The sequence below is a fragment of the Lepidothrix coronata genome, unplaced genomic scaffold, assembly GCF_001604755.1.
Source record: "Lepidothrix coronata isolate B3197 unplaced genomic scaffold, Lepidothrix_coronata-1.0 Scaffold62, whole genome shotgun sequence".
Lineage (NCBI taxonomy): Eukaryota > Metazoa > Chordata > Aves > Passeriformes > Pipridae > Lepidothrix > Lepidothrix coronata.
In genome coordinates this window covers 1,730,041-1,745,290 of record NW_016690242.1, presented here as the reverse complement: position 1 = coordinate 1,745,290, position 15,250 = coordinate 1,730,041, and the positions used below count along the sequence as shown (strand labels likewise).

General features: G+C 34.8%; 1 protein-coding gene across 8 annotated transcripts in view; it reads right to left on the bottom strand.

Annotated features, from left to right (window-relative positions):
* The window catches only part of AKAP9 (A-kinase anchoring protein 9), a 114,724-nt gene that overhangs the window by 9,004 nt on the left and 90,470 nt on the right, over positions 1-15,250 (bottom strand). For 6 of the 8 annotated variants that reach the window (XM_017817681.1, XM_017817688.1, XM_017817685.1 and 3 more), the window contains 13 exons: positions 15,061-15,213; positions 14,616-14,795; positions 10,593-11,681; positions 9,439-9,579; positions 8,572-9,054; positions 8,076-8,139; positions 7,228-7,346; positions 6,227-6,418; positions 5,139-5,327; positions 4,311-4,458; positions 3,353-3,572; positions 2,370-2,520; positions 814-1,482 (listed from right to left, as the gene is read on the bottom strand). In XM_017817681.1, coding sequence (XP_017673170.1) covers positions 814-1,482; positions 2,370-2,520; positions 3,353-3,572; positions 4,311-4,458; positions 5,139-5,327; positions 6,227-6,418; positions 7,228-7,346; positions 8,076-8,139; positions 8,572-9,054; positions 9,439-9,579; positions 10,593-11,681; positions 14,616-14,795; positions 15,061-15,213 — 3,798 coding nt within the window. The remainder of the gene's footprint in view (positions 1-813; positions 1,483-2,369; positions 2,521-3,352; positions 3,573-4,310; positions 4,459-5,138; positions 5,328-6,226; positions 6,419-7,227; positions 7,347-8,075; positions 8,140-8,571; positions 9,055-9,438; positions 9,580-10,592; positions 11,682-14,615; positions 14,796-15,060; positions 15,214-15,250) is intronic. The other 2 variants (XM_017817683.1, XM_017817686.1) reach the window with 1 other exon arrangement.

Genomic DNA, 15,250 nt, shown 5'->3' with positions numbered 1-15,250 from the left:
GATGGAGAGAAAAATCTCCTTCCTGGCTCCACAGATAGATAACTTACAAAAAGCATAGAATGATGCCAAGATGGGCAAAAACGTGGCCAGCAAAGAGGCAAGTCTCCTGTCAACCCCTTCTGTGACTATCCACAAATCACTCACCCAGCAACACTTAGCCTGTACAGGGAAGTTTCTAAAAGTTTTAAAAGTAATTTAAAAATAATTTTAAAACTTCCCAAACTTTTTATGAGAGAGAAAAGCAACAGAGTTTCCAACTTTCATTCATCAAAAAATTAGGATAAATTCTTAAATTGATTTTTTACCTTTATTTCTTTTTTCTATTTTGTTAGCTAACATACACGTACTCATGCATATGCTTGTTTGATTGCTTACTCATTTATTTATTGAAGCTGTTGGAAGATCACTTTTAAATGTTTCAAAGACCCTTTGTGGTTTATGAACTAAAGATTAAGGGCACTGACCTGGAGCATTTCTTAGCAGGAATAGTTCATTCCTGCAACTGGTTGCAGGGAATGTTCTTGTCCTATACTGAGACACAAAGTGTGTGTATACATCCAGATGCATTTCTCCTGCTCACGCTCCTCCTTACACACTTCCATAACTTCACTCTCAGGAGGAGACGTGTGAATAGTTTTAGGTAGCAAACTCGAATGCTTTCCCTTTCCCTTTCTCTGGTGCCCATGTTCTATAATCTTCAGGCTGTTTCATAGATTGAGTAAAGGCACAGAGACACACAGTGTTAACTGAGCAAAAGAACTAAAGCTAAATTGCATATTTCAGTATTACACATTGCTTTCAGTCCTACCGTACCTCATTTGGATTGTGGCTTGGTGTCCTTTCAGCTTCCTTTCTTCCTTCGTTCTCCTGCTCTTTTTTCTGTAGATCTTGGATTATTTCCTGCAACTTCTTTGTTTCATTCCCTAATTTATGAACTTCTTGCTTCTTTTCTCCAAGTTGCCACTGAAGGTCTTCTACTTTGGACTCCAGTTCATGAAGTTTCTTCTGTGCTATTATGTTAGCATCTTGTTCTGCTTGTAATGCTTTCCTGTGCATCTGCCTTTCTTTCTCCATTTGCTGTCTCACTTGCACAGATTCCAATTTATACTTCTCCATCTCACTTACTAACTCCACTATACGGTCATGTTTGTCATCCATTTGTTTCTGTAGCTCTTTAAGTAATTCCTCAGATGGATTAGGTGTTCCAGCTTGCCCCTTATCTTCAGCACTTTGAAGCTGAGCACATAGCTCCTTTTCCCTTTCTAGGGCACTGCTTATTTCGAGAGCTCGAACCTTCTCTGATTCAAGAAGCACCTGCAACTCAGAATTACGGCCTCGCTCACGTGACAGCTGGGCAGCACTGAGTGCTTCTTGGGATTCGATTTTCTGTTGCAGATCAGTTGACAGCTGTTTCTCTTGCTCCAAAAGCTTAGTTAACTGTAAGTTCTTTTGTTTTTGATCTTCAAGAGAAAATTTTAAATCCTTTCAAAAGAAAATAGAAGAACCGATTAAAGCCATTTGCGTATACTTTTCATTATCTTCTGCAAATTGGAAATCTGCTACCTCTACACATGTTGCTCCTAACAGGTTTTGCTATTCGTAATTAATGCAACAATACTCTGAATGCTGCAGTTACATCTGATACTAAAATATATCACAGGTATCTTTATTCTAAAATCAGATCATCTCATAAAAGACTCATTTTATAACGAGACACAAAAAGCTGTACTTCTGAAATTGAAGCTGGACAGCTGCTTTTACTTTATAAACCTCTGAAAATGATTTTTCAACTTCAGATTTCATGATGTGAATAAATCTATGCTGTTGAAACGATTGCTTTTTTGTCTTAATACTCGTACTAGGATACCTGCTCTCTCCCTCACTATATCAAATACTGTGGAGGTACCAAAGAAGCTACTAATGCATTTTCTCCAAAGGTAAACTCCCTAGTTTGATTTTCATGAGGTGAAACTGCTGACTTTTAAAATGGAGACAGACAATATGTCTCCTTAAATAATATTCTTAAACACTATATTTTATGAGTTAGGTTGTGGTGGGGGCTGGGTGTAGCCACATTAGCAGTATCCTGTCTGGTGGAATAACCGAGGGCCCTTATAGAATCTTTTAATCTTGGCCCTGAAAATCATTGTAGAATTCCTATTGATTTAAATGGAACGTGCATCAGGCCTTTTTCTTTCTTTGCCACACAGATTCTGTACATCTTTCTTCAGCTCTAAATGATATAATGCTGCAGTTGAAAACAGAACATGGAGCATGCATTGGACAAAAATGTAAGATGAGATGAAATATTAACCAAAACAATATATTTCATTCCTTGATGTTCCAGGCCATTTGGGATTATGGAATACCTCAAGCTCTTCTCTTCCTCTTTCCTCATTGCGTTCTATTTTAGCTTTTTCCTTTTCCAAAGCCCACTGCAGCTCTCTTGATTTTTTCTGTTCATTGGCCATTGTATCCTTGAGAATATCTAGCTCAGCTGCTTTTTCTTTAACTTCGGTCCTAAAAGAGAAACGATCAACCTTTACATTAGGCAATGGCTCTAATCCTACCACAGTAAGGTCAGTTACTTGATATTTATTTTGTCTTGTGCACTGAAAACAGTGTAGTACAGTAACAGAGAAAAGCCTATTTAGAAAAACAAGACTAGCTCAAAACCAGAAGAGTTGCACAGCTCAAGAACCACAGAGTGTGTCCATCCTGATATACTGGTAGCTGCCATTTTTTATTAACTTGTGTCTCAGAGGCAGTTAGTGTTCAACCTAATCCAGTCACTGTCCAAAATCGGCAAGAATGTGCTTCTTGCTGCCATGTGTCTCAAGAGAAGAAATTTATACTAGGGGAAAAAGAAAAATCTATGACCTGAATTTTCATTTTTTGCAAATCAATTTTGCATCAGTTTGCAAAGGAATTTTGCTCCTGATAGTCTGTAAAGGCTGTCAGGTAATCTTTAAAGTAATTCTAATTCAAACTCCAGATTAATTTGTTAGCTCTGAGCTGAACATTAAGATACTGTACATGGGCACATCTCTCTGGTACAGGCATAAATAATAATGGCTTTCTTAAGTACCAAATATTTGGCCTGTTACCTCTGCTGCCAACCATGTCAAAGCAACACTTAAGAGTACTTATGGAAGTACTTGCACGGTTGTGTATATATGATTTTTCAGCAGGAGCGAACAAGACGAGCGGTGACTGGCCCTCCAGGGGGAACTGCCCTGGCATCCAATCACTTCTAGGCCCCCCGGCTCCCAGGGGGGGCATTCTCAAACCATGACAGAAAGAGAATCTTCACAATCAACACAGAAAGCTGAACTGCCAACTGAAAGCCAACCTGATGGTTTCTAGGTCCTTGAAGTGCTTGTGCTGTGCTTTAAGGGTTGCTTCAAGCTCTAGTTTGGCTTGTGCAAGTTCATTCTTCAGCTCTGCGCCCATCATTCTCTCTGAATTCAGCTGTTCCTGAAGCTCAGCTGCTCTGTCCTTCATACTCCGGAGCTCCACTTGCATCTCCAGTAGCTGTAACTGCTTCTGCTGCATATTATACTCCAGTGTTTCTAATGAGAATACCATCAACAGGGAAATTATTTTGTAAACAAACACTGTCCAAAGCTTTCCCTAGCCAGAGCATAACCACAAGGCTATCATTAAGAGTGATATTTTAAAAAAATATATTCTTTCATAGGTGGAATAAAAGCAAAAGCATGCCTTTTACACTTGAATACCTTTCACACTTTCAAGAAATCACTTCAACTCCTGAACTTCTTAAAGGCTATAAAACGTGTGCAACCATATCAATATGCATAATTTGGATAATGACTAACATAACTGAAGTTAGGCATATTATATATGCATACTTATGACCCAATTTTTGTGACTAAACACTGACAGTGAGCTTTAACTTAATTTTAAAGTATACCTGCTCTCTGAATTTTTTGTTCTTCGTTCTAATTGCTTCTTAGTTTCTGCATTATGACTGACTATCCAACTTAGACAATTTCAAATCTGTTGAACCTAAACAGTGAAGCATATACATGGAAAATAACCTTAAAATACAAGCTCAATTTTTATAGCAATTGAACATAACTTTGTATCACTTTCAATTTGATACAAGTCATAAGAACACAGATTATATCTTAATTTTTTCAAGATTAGTTGAATAAGATTGAAAAAGATGAAAAGTATGTATATTCAGAACATGTGTCAAAATCAGAGAGCAAAGAAAGTCAGCATTTTTGTAACTTAAAATGTTATGAGCAATTCCATCAAAGCATTTGGAAACATTCATATATTACCAGAGAAGTCACCTTGACTTTTTGAATCAATCTCTTGTTCTCTCTTTGGATTACTTTTCATCTGAGCATGCAATACTTGAATCTCCATCAGCAAACTTCTTCTGTCTGCATTCTGAAGACAATCCATTGCTGCTCTCTGGTTAGTAGCCTATTAGCATTAGAAACATTTCAAAGTAAAACTCCAGATTTTATTAGAATAGCTAATTAGAATAACTACTACTAATATAATAAAAATATAATAATATCTATGATGTTGATATCACATTTACTTATATATTCATAGTCCATACACATTCAAAACATTTTCAATTAAGTCAATATTATAATATTTTGAAGAACTATTTTTTTATTTCTCTACTAGGCACCAAAGTTACAGAATGAGAAGAACTATCAGTTTTCTGACAAACCATAATATTTCTTACTAATTCTTCCATGTTTCAGAGGTGATAACCTACCTCTCTCTGTCCCATAGCAGCCTTAGCACTTCCTCTTCTTACAACTTGCTTCATATATACAAGTTACCTTTTTCTTTTACACAATGTAAAGTAATTCTAATTAACTTAATGACATCTAGCTCAGGACAGCTCTGTTTAATTAAAATTGATCTCTGAAAGCTGTATTTGTATTATAACTCGTGCACCCAAAAATCTCTTTTCCATACCACATAATTTTTTTTTAAAGACACCACTTCTCCCTACAAGTCTGACTTTGTTTTCACTCTTAGACTGTCAAAACTACTATTAATACGTATATTTTTAATGGATTTATACATTCAAAATTAAAATCTAATGCAGACAAACACTTTGACTACAGTATGGTTTATATTACCTGCTCTTGTAGTCTGTGCTCTAACTGATTCATCAATATCACTGCATCTCTTGTGCCCAGTTCTGCCAGTTCAGTTTGAAACGCAGCAAGAAGAACATTTTGTTCCCTCACAAAAAGCTGTTGAATAGCACGCAGAAGTTCTCCTCGCCAGTCTGAGACATTTTCAGGAGACTCAGTACTTGCATAAATCTGCAGTGGTATAAAACAAATTTAATCAGCAGAACTGAAAGACTACATCATTATAATTTTATGTAAAGTGTGTATTTTCAATGGAATATTTAGCTTTTCTTACTAAATAACTGTATAACATTAATTCATAAAAATGGATGCATTTATTGTATATGTTATTTCTTCTGCATTCACAAATGCTAAACTTTTATCTGTGTTTTAGATGGAGGCGATTTAGCTTTTTGTAACTGAAAGCTTAGGCCTGGGTAGTTACTATTTATATTATTGTATCACATCATTCTTTTAATTTTTATGTTACATGTATGTTCCTAGGCTGTCACAGAGCTATGTAGCACTGTGCAGACGTTGTGTATGAAAAAGATTTCATTTTAAATGACATGAAGTTAATCTCCCCACTTTGCATGCTAAAGAAAATGCTGAAATAATACAAACTACCTACATATATCCAAAAGTCTAACTGGGGTAATTTAACAGGCAAGTAAGTCCTAAAAAGTTTTAACAGATTACTGATTAATACTATGTTGTATTTTAAATAATTCTCTCACTACAACATCTCTCACTACAATATCTTTTTAATAGTATCTAAGTTCTACTACACCAATAAATAACATCGTTAAAGAATCTACTTTAACTGGTCCTGGAACATGCTTTCAAAATAGAATTCTTTTTAAAAGGTGAATCTATACAGTCAAAAGATATCAACGCAGAGAAGAATAAATACAAGCTGTAATTTAAGAGACTATTACCATAAAGTGCAATATGCAGTTTTCAGCATATTTTTAAAATATTTTGCCTTGTAACACTATATTTAAGCATTTAAACCTGAACTGTGAATGTGTCTTATCAGGTTATCATAAATTATTTTTTATTTAGATAGGATCTTATGACATCATTTATACCTCAGCTTCTCTATGAAGTTGCATTTTTGCAATCAGATCTTTCAAAGACGAAATGGTGCTTAGAAAAGCTTTTCTTTCCTCTAGCCAAGGTTCTGGTTCTTGCTTATGAGGTGACAGATCTCTTTCACCATATGGAAATTCAGTGAGAGACAGCACCTGTATGCCTTCATGATGGACTGCTCTCAGCAAACCCTACAATAAATGCAAAAAGAAATCAGTAATGCCAGTAACAACAACATATAATAAAACAAACAACAATAATAATAATCTTATTTCATACATATTGGAATATTTGTACTTCTAATTTGATCAGCGTAAAGAAACTATTTATACTTCCCCATATCAAAGATGGACGTTTCACTGAGTTACTAATATCTCTCAAATAGAAATTTATTAAATAGGTGTATTTTTCCTCAGTTCCAAAAGAAAATTTCCAGTGTACATCTGTCAAATCAATTTTTAATTTTTTAGCATAGTTGCTGATGGAAACTGACGTTTTAAAAACAAAGTCTTGGGAAGCTCCCAAGTGAGCTTTGCAATTCATTTTTTGAAATTACTATGAAACTGGGGATTTGTCACAAAAGATCTTTTTTTAAATGTAATTAAAGCATGATACCCTTACTGTTTATAATAAACATGTATGTTTGCTTTTATAACATAGCTATTATTCTAAACCTATACCAATAGAATCTATAAAATTACGTAACATATGATCATGACATTATCATTAATATAGTTTAACTAAATAAATTATAATTAACAATAGTTTTATTTCTCATAATCATAATTGAGAACAAGCTATTTACAAAATTCATATTTAATTTCATTTAGAATGCAAACATGTGCATCATTGTTCAGAATTATTTTGTATTGAAACAGTCAACACTAAAACTTATCTAAATGGCTCTCTTTTCACTGGATCAAGCAGCAGCTAATCTAAACTTTTGTTTAGTATCACTCTTGTTCCATTAAAAAAAAAAAAAAGATCATGTCTATTTTACCTTAATTTTTTTTGGAAGTAAATCAGCTGAAGTTTCACCTTCATCTATTCCTTCAGATATTGTGTCGGATCCCTGGGTCTGAGCAAGATATATTCCTTGACTCCAGTCTGAACTGGAGTCTAAAATAAAAGGAGAGAAAAACATTAAAGCTGGATTACTGTGAAGCTTTGAAGAACAGGAATCAAAACAGTATTTTTTATTTGTTGTTGTAACAGGTAGTTGCATGTCACTAAGGGTTGATTCTAAGCCTGGAGACCCTGTTTTATAGTTTTTCTTCTTCAGTTTCAAAGAAGCAAAAGCAAAACAGAACTAAAAAAAAAAAACAACCAAAAAACCCAACCAAACTTAAAAGTCTTAGTTTAGTTTTAAAGGAGAAACAACTACTTACACAAACAATTCTGCCAAATGACCCCCTCTTAATATGCTTAGCCTTCCCCTTGAAAAGGATCACAGTAATAATTTTTATTGCTCATGGAGAAGTCAGCACCTGTTCTTATCTCCCACTGCTAGGGAGCTGTAGCTTTAAATACTGTCAAGAGATGATGAAGCTACGCTGAAGAGATAATGTAATAGGTAAGAAGAATATAGGAACTACAGTGGGAAGAAAAAAAAATTAGCATCTGATGCCTCAAATCAACTCATCTCCGCTTTAGACATTTTCCTTTTGTAGCAAATTATCAGACATGGCACGCTCAGCACCTTTTGTTAGTGCAACAGGCTTCTACTTCTCTCTGGGGAGTAGCTGTTTTGATTTCTTAGAGCACAGACTCTTTAACAGAAAAGTTAATATCAAAAAAGCAGATTTAATACATAATGCTGTTTGAAATCTATAAAAATTTTTTTCTTACCACTAGAACCTCCATCTCTAGCTTGATATGGTGGAGAACGTGCTACTCCAGAAACTGGGATTCTCTGTATTTAGAAAAGAAAACAATCCAATCTTTAAACACCCCTCACCCCTTTAAACACTCTCAATAAGGGACTGACTTCTAAGAAGCAGGAAACAATGTGAGCCACTTTATTCCACCTCCCCTGCAATCAAAGTAATAAAGCCAGAGATGAGAAAGATGGCATTCAACAATACACTTGTCCCCACTTGACAGAACAGAACAGGTTCAAGGCAGAAGCACAAGGAAGCACCTGATCATTGAGCACCCTTGCAACTTAAATTGCTGAGGAAGGGGTTCACAGTCTCTCCCAAGGCCATGGAAACATTAGAGTACTTAAAAGCTTTATAATGAACATGGAGTGGTTTACGCTTAACAGACTTTAAATGGAAATTTTTGTAGAAAGAGAAAGAACAAGAACTGAAGCAGTTCAATGAATATAAAATAGGATACACACCTCTTTGGCTCGTAGAGTTTCTATGACTTCCTTTAAGGTATTACATTCTTCAGTCAATACTTGCACTGCAACAAACTTCTCTCTCTTTAATGCTTCAGATTCAGAGATATGCCTTGTCTCCATGTCCATGATTTCAGCTGCATGGAGTTCTTGCATTTGGTCAATTTTTTCAGTAAATTCTCTTATGATCTCTGCAATCTCTTCTGAAGAACATTCATTTTGCAAATCAATTTGGATTTCTGCATTTTTAACAGAGACTGGTGAAGTTTGCATACAGCTGTTGATTTCTGCGGTCTTGTCTGTTTGCGATGAGGAGCTTTTTCCAATTAGAGAAGACTCATGGGTTGACAAATCACATGACATTTCTGCATCCTTCTTGCTTTCAGTTTTTGCCATTTCCTTGTCCTTTCTCAGGTAACTAACTAGATTCTCTTTAACTTTGCACAGGTCTTCCTGAAGATGTATCAGATTTGCCTCTTTTACCTGTAAATATGGAGAATCTCATTTGCAGTCCTTCCAAATACTTAAAATATCTAAAATCCAAGCAATCCTCTAAACCATTACAGCTCGGTTAAGTCCTATTTTAATGCAGTTACGACACATGGCATCAAAAATTATCTCCTAAGAAATACATCTGTAGATCCACTGTTGCACTGCAGTGGACTGTAGAACTATGTACTTTGGCAACAAGTGAAGATCTGATCTACAGCATCAGCTCTGTTCCACTGACAGTAGGCACTGACTGATTGTTTTTCTTGGTGGCATTCTCGGTAAAAGATATAAAAAAACCTATAACAGGCATATTTGCACACTAAGTCCAGTATAATCAGTTGCTTTAAATACAATATGTAACAATCTGGTTCTTACTGCTAGTTCTTGCTGAAGTTTTTCTGCCTTTTCTCTGTAACTGCTCAGTTCTTCCTTAGCAGCAGCTGCCTCTTCTTTAACTTGTTCAAGTTCATTCATAAGCACATTTTCTTTTTGACTTTCAGTGAGCTGCGCTCCAACCTAGATGGCAACACAAGATAGGGAAAATGGTAGAGAATCAAGTATTATCAGCACTGATCACTTTCCCACTAACTTACAAAATGAAAAGGCCATAGGGGAAAACAAAGGTATGTTATTTGGATTAACACAGCCTCAAAAAATTAAGACTAAGAGACCATGGGAGGAAAGACTATCTTCTTACAGTTTACTGAACTGCAAGCAGAAATTGCCTACACCACACAGAAGGCACTGGGAGGAAGGTCAACAGAGAGTAGGAAATGAGGTATGATAATATTATTTAATTTATAAGACATTTATGACATTAATTCAATCTGCACTAGGATGAAAGACCCTAAAACCTTTTCTTGTCCAGTACTGGGTTCCACAATTGCTGAAACTCTCAAGTTTAGAGATATCAAGCCCATGTTCAGATTACCAAGCATAGTCAATTTTGACTGAAGGTTTTAAATTCAGAGGCAACAAACCAGTGTGGGTGGAAATCAGGACAAATGTATAGTGGAAAAACTAATGATGGGAAATATCTTTGTAACTGAGATGGGAAAATGAGAAAACATAAACCAAGATCAAAACAGACATAAACAATCAACCTCCCTCCCAAAAATACCTGTACAGACAAATTGATATAATTTCCCATGTCATTCTGAATCCTCTCTTAGACAATTTTTATAATTTTAATTTTTATATCTCTACCTCCACATCATGTAGAAGTGTAATTCATTCCACTCTATATCAATTCAAATTAAGAATAAGAAAGTATATGTCCAAAATTCAAAATCACCCTGCATTCATAAAATGGCAAGATGTTTTTAATGCAAAATGGAAACCGGTAGTGAGGTTCACCTAAAATAACACCCTTCTCTTCTTTATAACTCCAGGAATAATATAGAAATTAAAGTACCCCACATAGCAGAATATTCTTAGAATTATTCTCATTAAGAACCATTTCATTTATACCTTACATAAAATAACAGGTTTTAGTGAAAACAAGCCAAAAGAAAATAGCATCTAATTACCTGATATGTCTGCATTTCTTCTTGCTTCATGTATTTCTGAATCTCGCCTTTATATTTTTCTTGAACCTCTTCTAGTAACTGCTGAAGCTCTAAGAATCGCTCTTCTTTCACTTTAGCTTCCTTTTGTGCAACTCTTACATTTTCTTTTTCTATCTCCAAGTTATGATTTACCATTGACAGTTGGTCTTCCATCTCACTAAGCTTCTGTGTTAAGAGTGATAATTTTGATTCTGTCTCATTTTCAGTTGCACCACTCAAACCCACTGTTTGGTCATTCTTGCTTGCTTCTTCCACACATTTTGAAGCTTCCTGAATTTCCTGCATGAATTTTCTCTGCTCTTGAACTGCATTTAGCTGAACCTGACTCACAAGAGCAGCAGCAACTTTCTCCACTAGTGTCTTTTCCAGTTCTAATATCTTCTTTTTAAGTGTTTCCCTTTCAGCTTTGCTTTGCTCTTTCAGGTCTTTTATTTCATTGTAGGACTGGCACAGTTCTGAGTCTTTGTCCTTAATGCATGCCTGAAGATGTTGCAGTTGCACCTCCATCTTGCTAATGGTGACTCCTGTATCCTCCTCAGAAGCTCTAAGCAGGGACTGATCTAGCACCTCTATCTCCTCACATAAGCCTTCGTCCACTTGTTCAGTTTTCCCATTGCTCCTATCTTCTGTTTTTGACTTATCACCTTTCATCAGTGCACACTTATATTTTTCTGTTATTCTTTCATGCTCTTTTTTTAACATACTTATTTCTTGCTTTAACTGATTCATTTCTAACTTAGTTTCCTCAAGCTCATTCTTTGTTCGAGATGCCTCTGCATTTATGTTTTCTACTTGCTTTTCCAGAGCTTCCTTTTCTGCCAGAACTGTTTCAAGCATGTGTTTCAGACTGTCAGGATCTTCTTGAAAAGCAGCAATGTCTGCAGGTATTTTTTGTTCAATAATTGCCAGTTCCTGCTGAAGCTTATCAATTACATCATTCAACTGCTCTACTTCCTCATCATTTTTTTTCTTCACACGTTCTTGTTCACTCTTCAGACATTCTACCCGGGCCTCAAGCTCACGTATATGCTCATTTTGCTCTTCAATAACCTGGGGGGAAAAAAACCCCAAATCCAAGAAAAGGATTTTATAACAGGTAACTATTAAAACCTCAGATAATTTTTGCCCTGGACTTCACAGAAACAGTTTAATCAAATGCTGAAACATCTTGTAAATGAAAGTATGTGCTCAGTGAATTTCTTAATATGATGTCTCTTCTAAAGTTTTATGAGAATACAGACTTCGAACAGGACTGACAAAGTAGCCTGTGACCATAAAGAACTGCAAAACAGGTATTAAAACATCAGATGAAACAAAAGCATTTGTAATATTCAGAGAAAGAACACTTTTAATCTGAGACTACAGAAAACACCTATCAGTTGACTCTGACATTTTCTACCACAAACCTAAATATGTGTTTGTCTGTCTCTGTGTGTGTGCACACACATGCAGTGCTCAAAAACATGCAGGGCAAATAGTACTCATAAACCCAGAGCACAATTATTTCTTTGTGCTATAGTTTAAATCAAAGTAAAGTGAGACAAAGTTAAAGAAGTATTTATTTTACAATATATATGACTATCCAAACAAAATGGTGAAGACATGAAGACAGTGAGAATAATACTGTCCTAGATTACTTCTAAAGACACTTGACTTTAGAAGTTCTGCATAAGGGACTGCATAAGGGGCCCAAAATTCCAGGAAATTAATAAAATGATGTAACTGAGCAAATACGAAGGTGATGACTTCGTGATGCAGAAAAGAGAAGACATCTTTTAATAAGGAGTAGAAACAAAAAATGGAAAGATCAGTGTGGATGAACACTAAATTTACTAAATAAAAAAGTCTTAGCAAAAGGAATAAAAAGAAGTTATTAGAGTCCAATAGAATAAGTTTAATAAAATTCATTAAAAAACCTTCTTGTTAAATTGCAGTAGAGGCAAATTCTCATTTGAATGTAGGAAAATGACAAAAGATTTTGTCTTTACAAAGAGAAAATAAAGACAGCCCAGACTGTAAGTAGTAAGTCTAAGAAACAAAGTGGATGTATTTTTTTAATGGAATGTTTGAAGATCTGAAATGAACAGTGCTTCTACACTGGAAATGAAGAAGACAGAAGAAAATATGTCAAAAATATTTAGAAATACATATTATAAATAAAATCAGTTATGGTATCTAAAATAGGTAAGAACTCTAAAAGGGCCTTTTAAAAATATGAAGAAAAAATGCAGAAAAGAAAGATGACTAAATTCATTACTCAAATAGCCATGCTTTTTCCTTTGTCTCTCTATACTTCACTACACTTAGTTAGTTAAATAGAATAAGTCGATGACTTTGTAATAACATAATATGTACAAAAATAAAAGATAAATGTGACTATATAAATTAGGGGGGCTGATTTTCAAACCAAGAACCTAATTTTAAAAATCCACAGAGACTACGGAAAGCTCAAAATCATAGAACAGTTTGGGTTGGAAGAGACCTTAGTGTCAACCCCTGTGCCACAGGCAGAAGAAAGAACAGTGATCCTGGTGATTGCTATCAACTCAGCATAACAGTTTCTGTTCTTCATAACATAATGGAATAAAGGTCCACAGAAGGCAAATACAGTAATTAAAAGAAAAGCACTTAGTGGGACTAAGATGTCTAAGTGACTTAGAAAAAGGATTAACCTAAAAATAATTTATTAATATTTAATACTGATCTCATAATCAAGCAGAGTGATTATTTAATGTCCTGAAAAATAAAACCAAGTAAGAGGATGAAATTAAGAAAATGAAGCTTCATATAACAGGAGAAGAACCAATCATTAAAATGAATTATAACTGAATTTTGGGTATATTTCTCAAGGTAAGAATTTCAACTCTATTCCTAGAGTTATTGTATAGAGCAAAACCATTCTGGATTCCTGAAGTATGATGTTTCCTAAATGCAATTTCCTAAATCCAATTCAAAGTTCTGTCATTATTCACTGAGGTTCTTTATAACTGCATTTTGCACATAAAGACTCAGTGAACTTATCCAGCTCAGCCAGAGCTCTATTTCAGTGGATTAAATAAGTCCTAGTAAATGTTAGCCTAAATGTTCAGTCAGCTACTAAGGGGTAACAGAAATCCTGTTCTTAACTTAGTGCATAATACTTGCTCTTGAGTTAAAGCTTATGGCTAATAAATGACATTTAAAGTGGTAAGAATCAAAAACGCATCCACTGAAAAAATCAATTTTTCTTTCTATAAAAAAAAAGACTGAAGGTCTGTTTCTGCTGTCACTTACATCATTGCAAAATAAGTAGTATTTCTGTTGAAATCAAGTGTGTTTTATCTGTAAAAAATAGAAGTAACCCAAAAGAAGATGAAGCTTATTATCATAAAAACACATCATTCAAAAATAACAGAAAACTACAGGTGTTAAATCTCAGTAAATAAAAGATGAATCTGCTTTTTTTTTTTTTTTGTCTCTATTTCTAATAAAACACAGCATTTTGTTTGCTCCTCAAACTGGATAAAAGATGTTGCCAGCACTGGTATGATGACAGAGTATTCACACAAGCATGGGGCTCAAAAGTTCAACTGATAAAAAAAATTTAAAATCTAATGTGATCCAGCAGGTGTCACTCAAACATAACACTGAATGTAAGTCACGGGAGGGAAGATGTTAAAATGAATACTGAGATTGAATTCAGCTATCTGCATACTATTAAATGTTCAGAAGTATTAGAAGAATAAGAAATGAAGAATTTAAGACAAAACCTCAAGCAGAAATAAGGCAGAATAATTAAAAAGAAAAGCAAGCAAAAAGCATCCTTGATAAAAAATCAGACTAAAGAGGAAAAAGAGATTAGGTTTAAAGCATTGCTTGAAACTGAAGCATTTGTGTTTTTAAACTAAGGCAGCAATAGAAGCGAATGTATTTGGTGGGGGACAGAGGGGCTTTTTCCTTCAAACAACTAGCAGGACAAAGTAGGACTATTTCAGTAGTATGTACCTTGTTGTCAGTTGTGGCCTCAAGTTGCTGTTGCAGTTTTGCAATTTGTTCATGCAGATGATGTATTTCCTGCTCCTTTTCTTGCATGATGTGTGCAAGCCTCCCAGCCACTAAATGATGGTCCTTTATGGTGGTATCTTCAGATTTCTGGATAGCTAGTCCCAGTATTTCCATTTCATCCTGCCAAAAAACAATAACAACAAAACATGTTAGAGGTGTACATAACATTTTCTGCATATACTTCTCCGAGTATTTCAGGTGTAAGAATTAAAATAAACAGATTCCATGGAATGAGAAATAATTATATGAGCTTTTTAATATTTTTGCAAGTTGAACTATGAAATGCTTAAGAAAGAGAAAGAATTTCGTGTCTGGCCATTTTCAAAGACTTTATTTCTGGAGAGGAGAGAGAATAAAGCTCTAGGCTTCTCTGTTATGCAGTTACCTTAAATAATTTGTTCTCTTGTTCAAGTTCTTGTAAGTGTGTAGTGGACTCCTTTAGCTGAATTTCTAGCTGCATGTGCAATTGCTGAACTTCTTCATTTTTATTTTCCAGCTCCTCTCGAAACTGCTCCAATTGTTCCTCGAGGTTCGTGACCTATGTTTCAAAGAAAAAAAAAATGGTGGAAAACGAG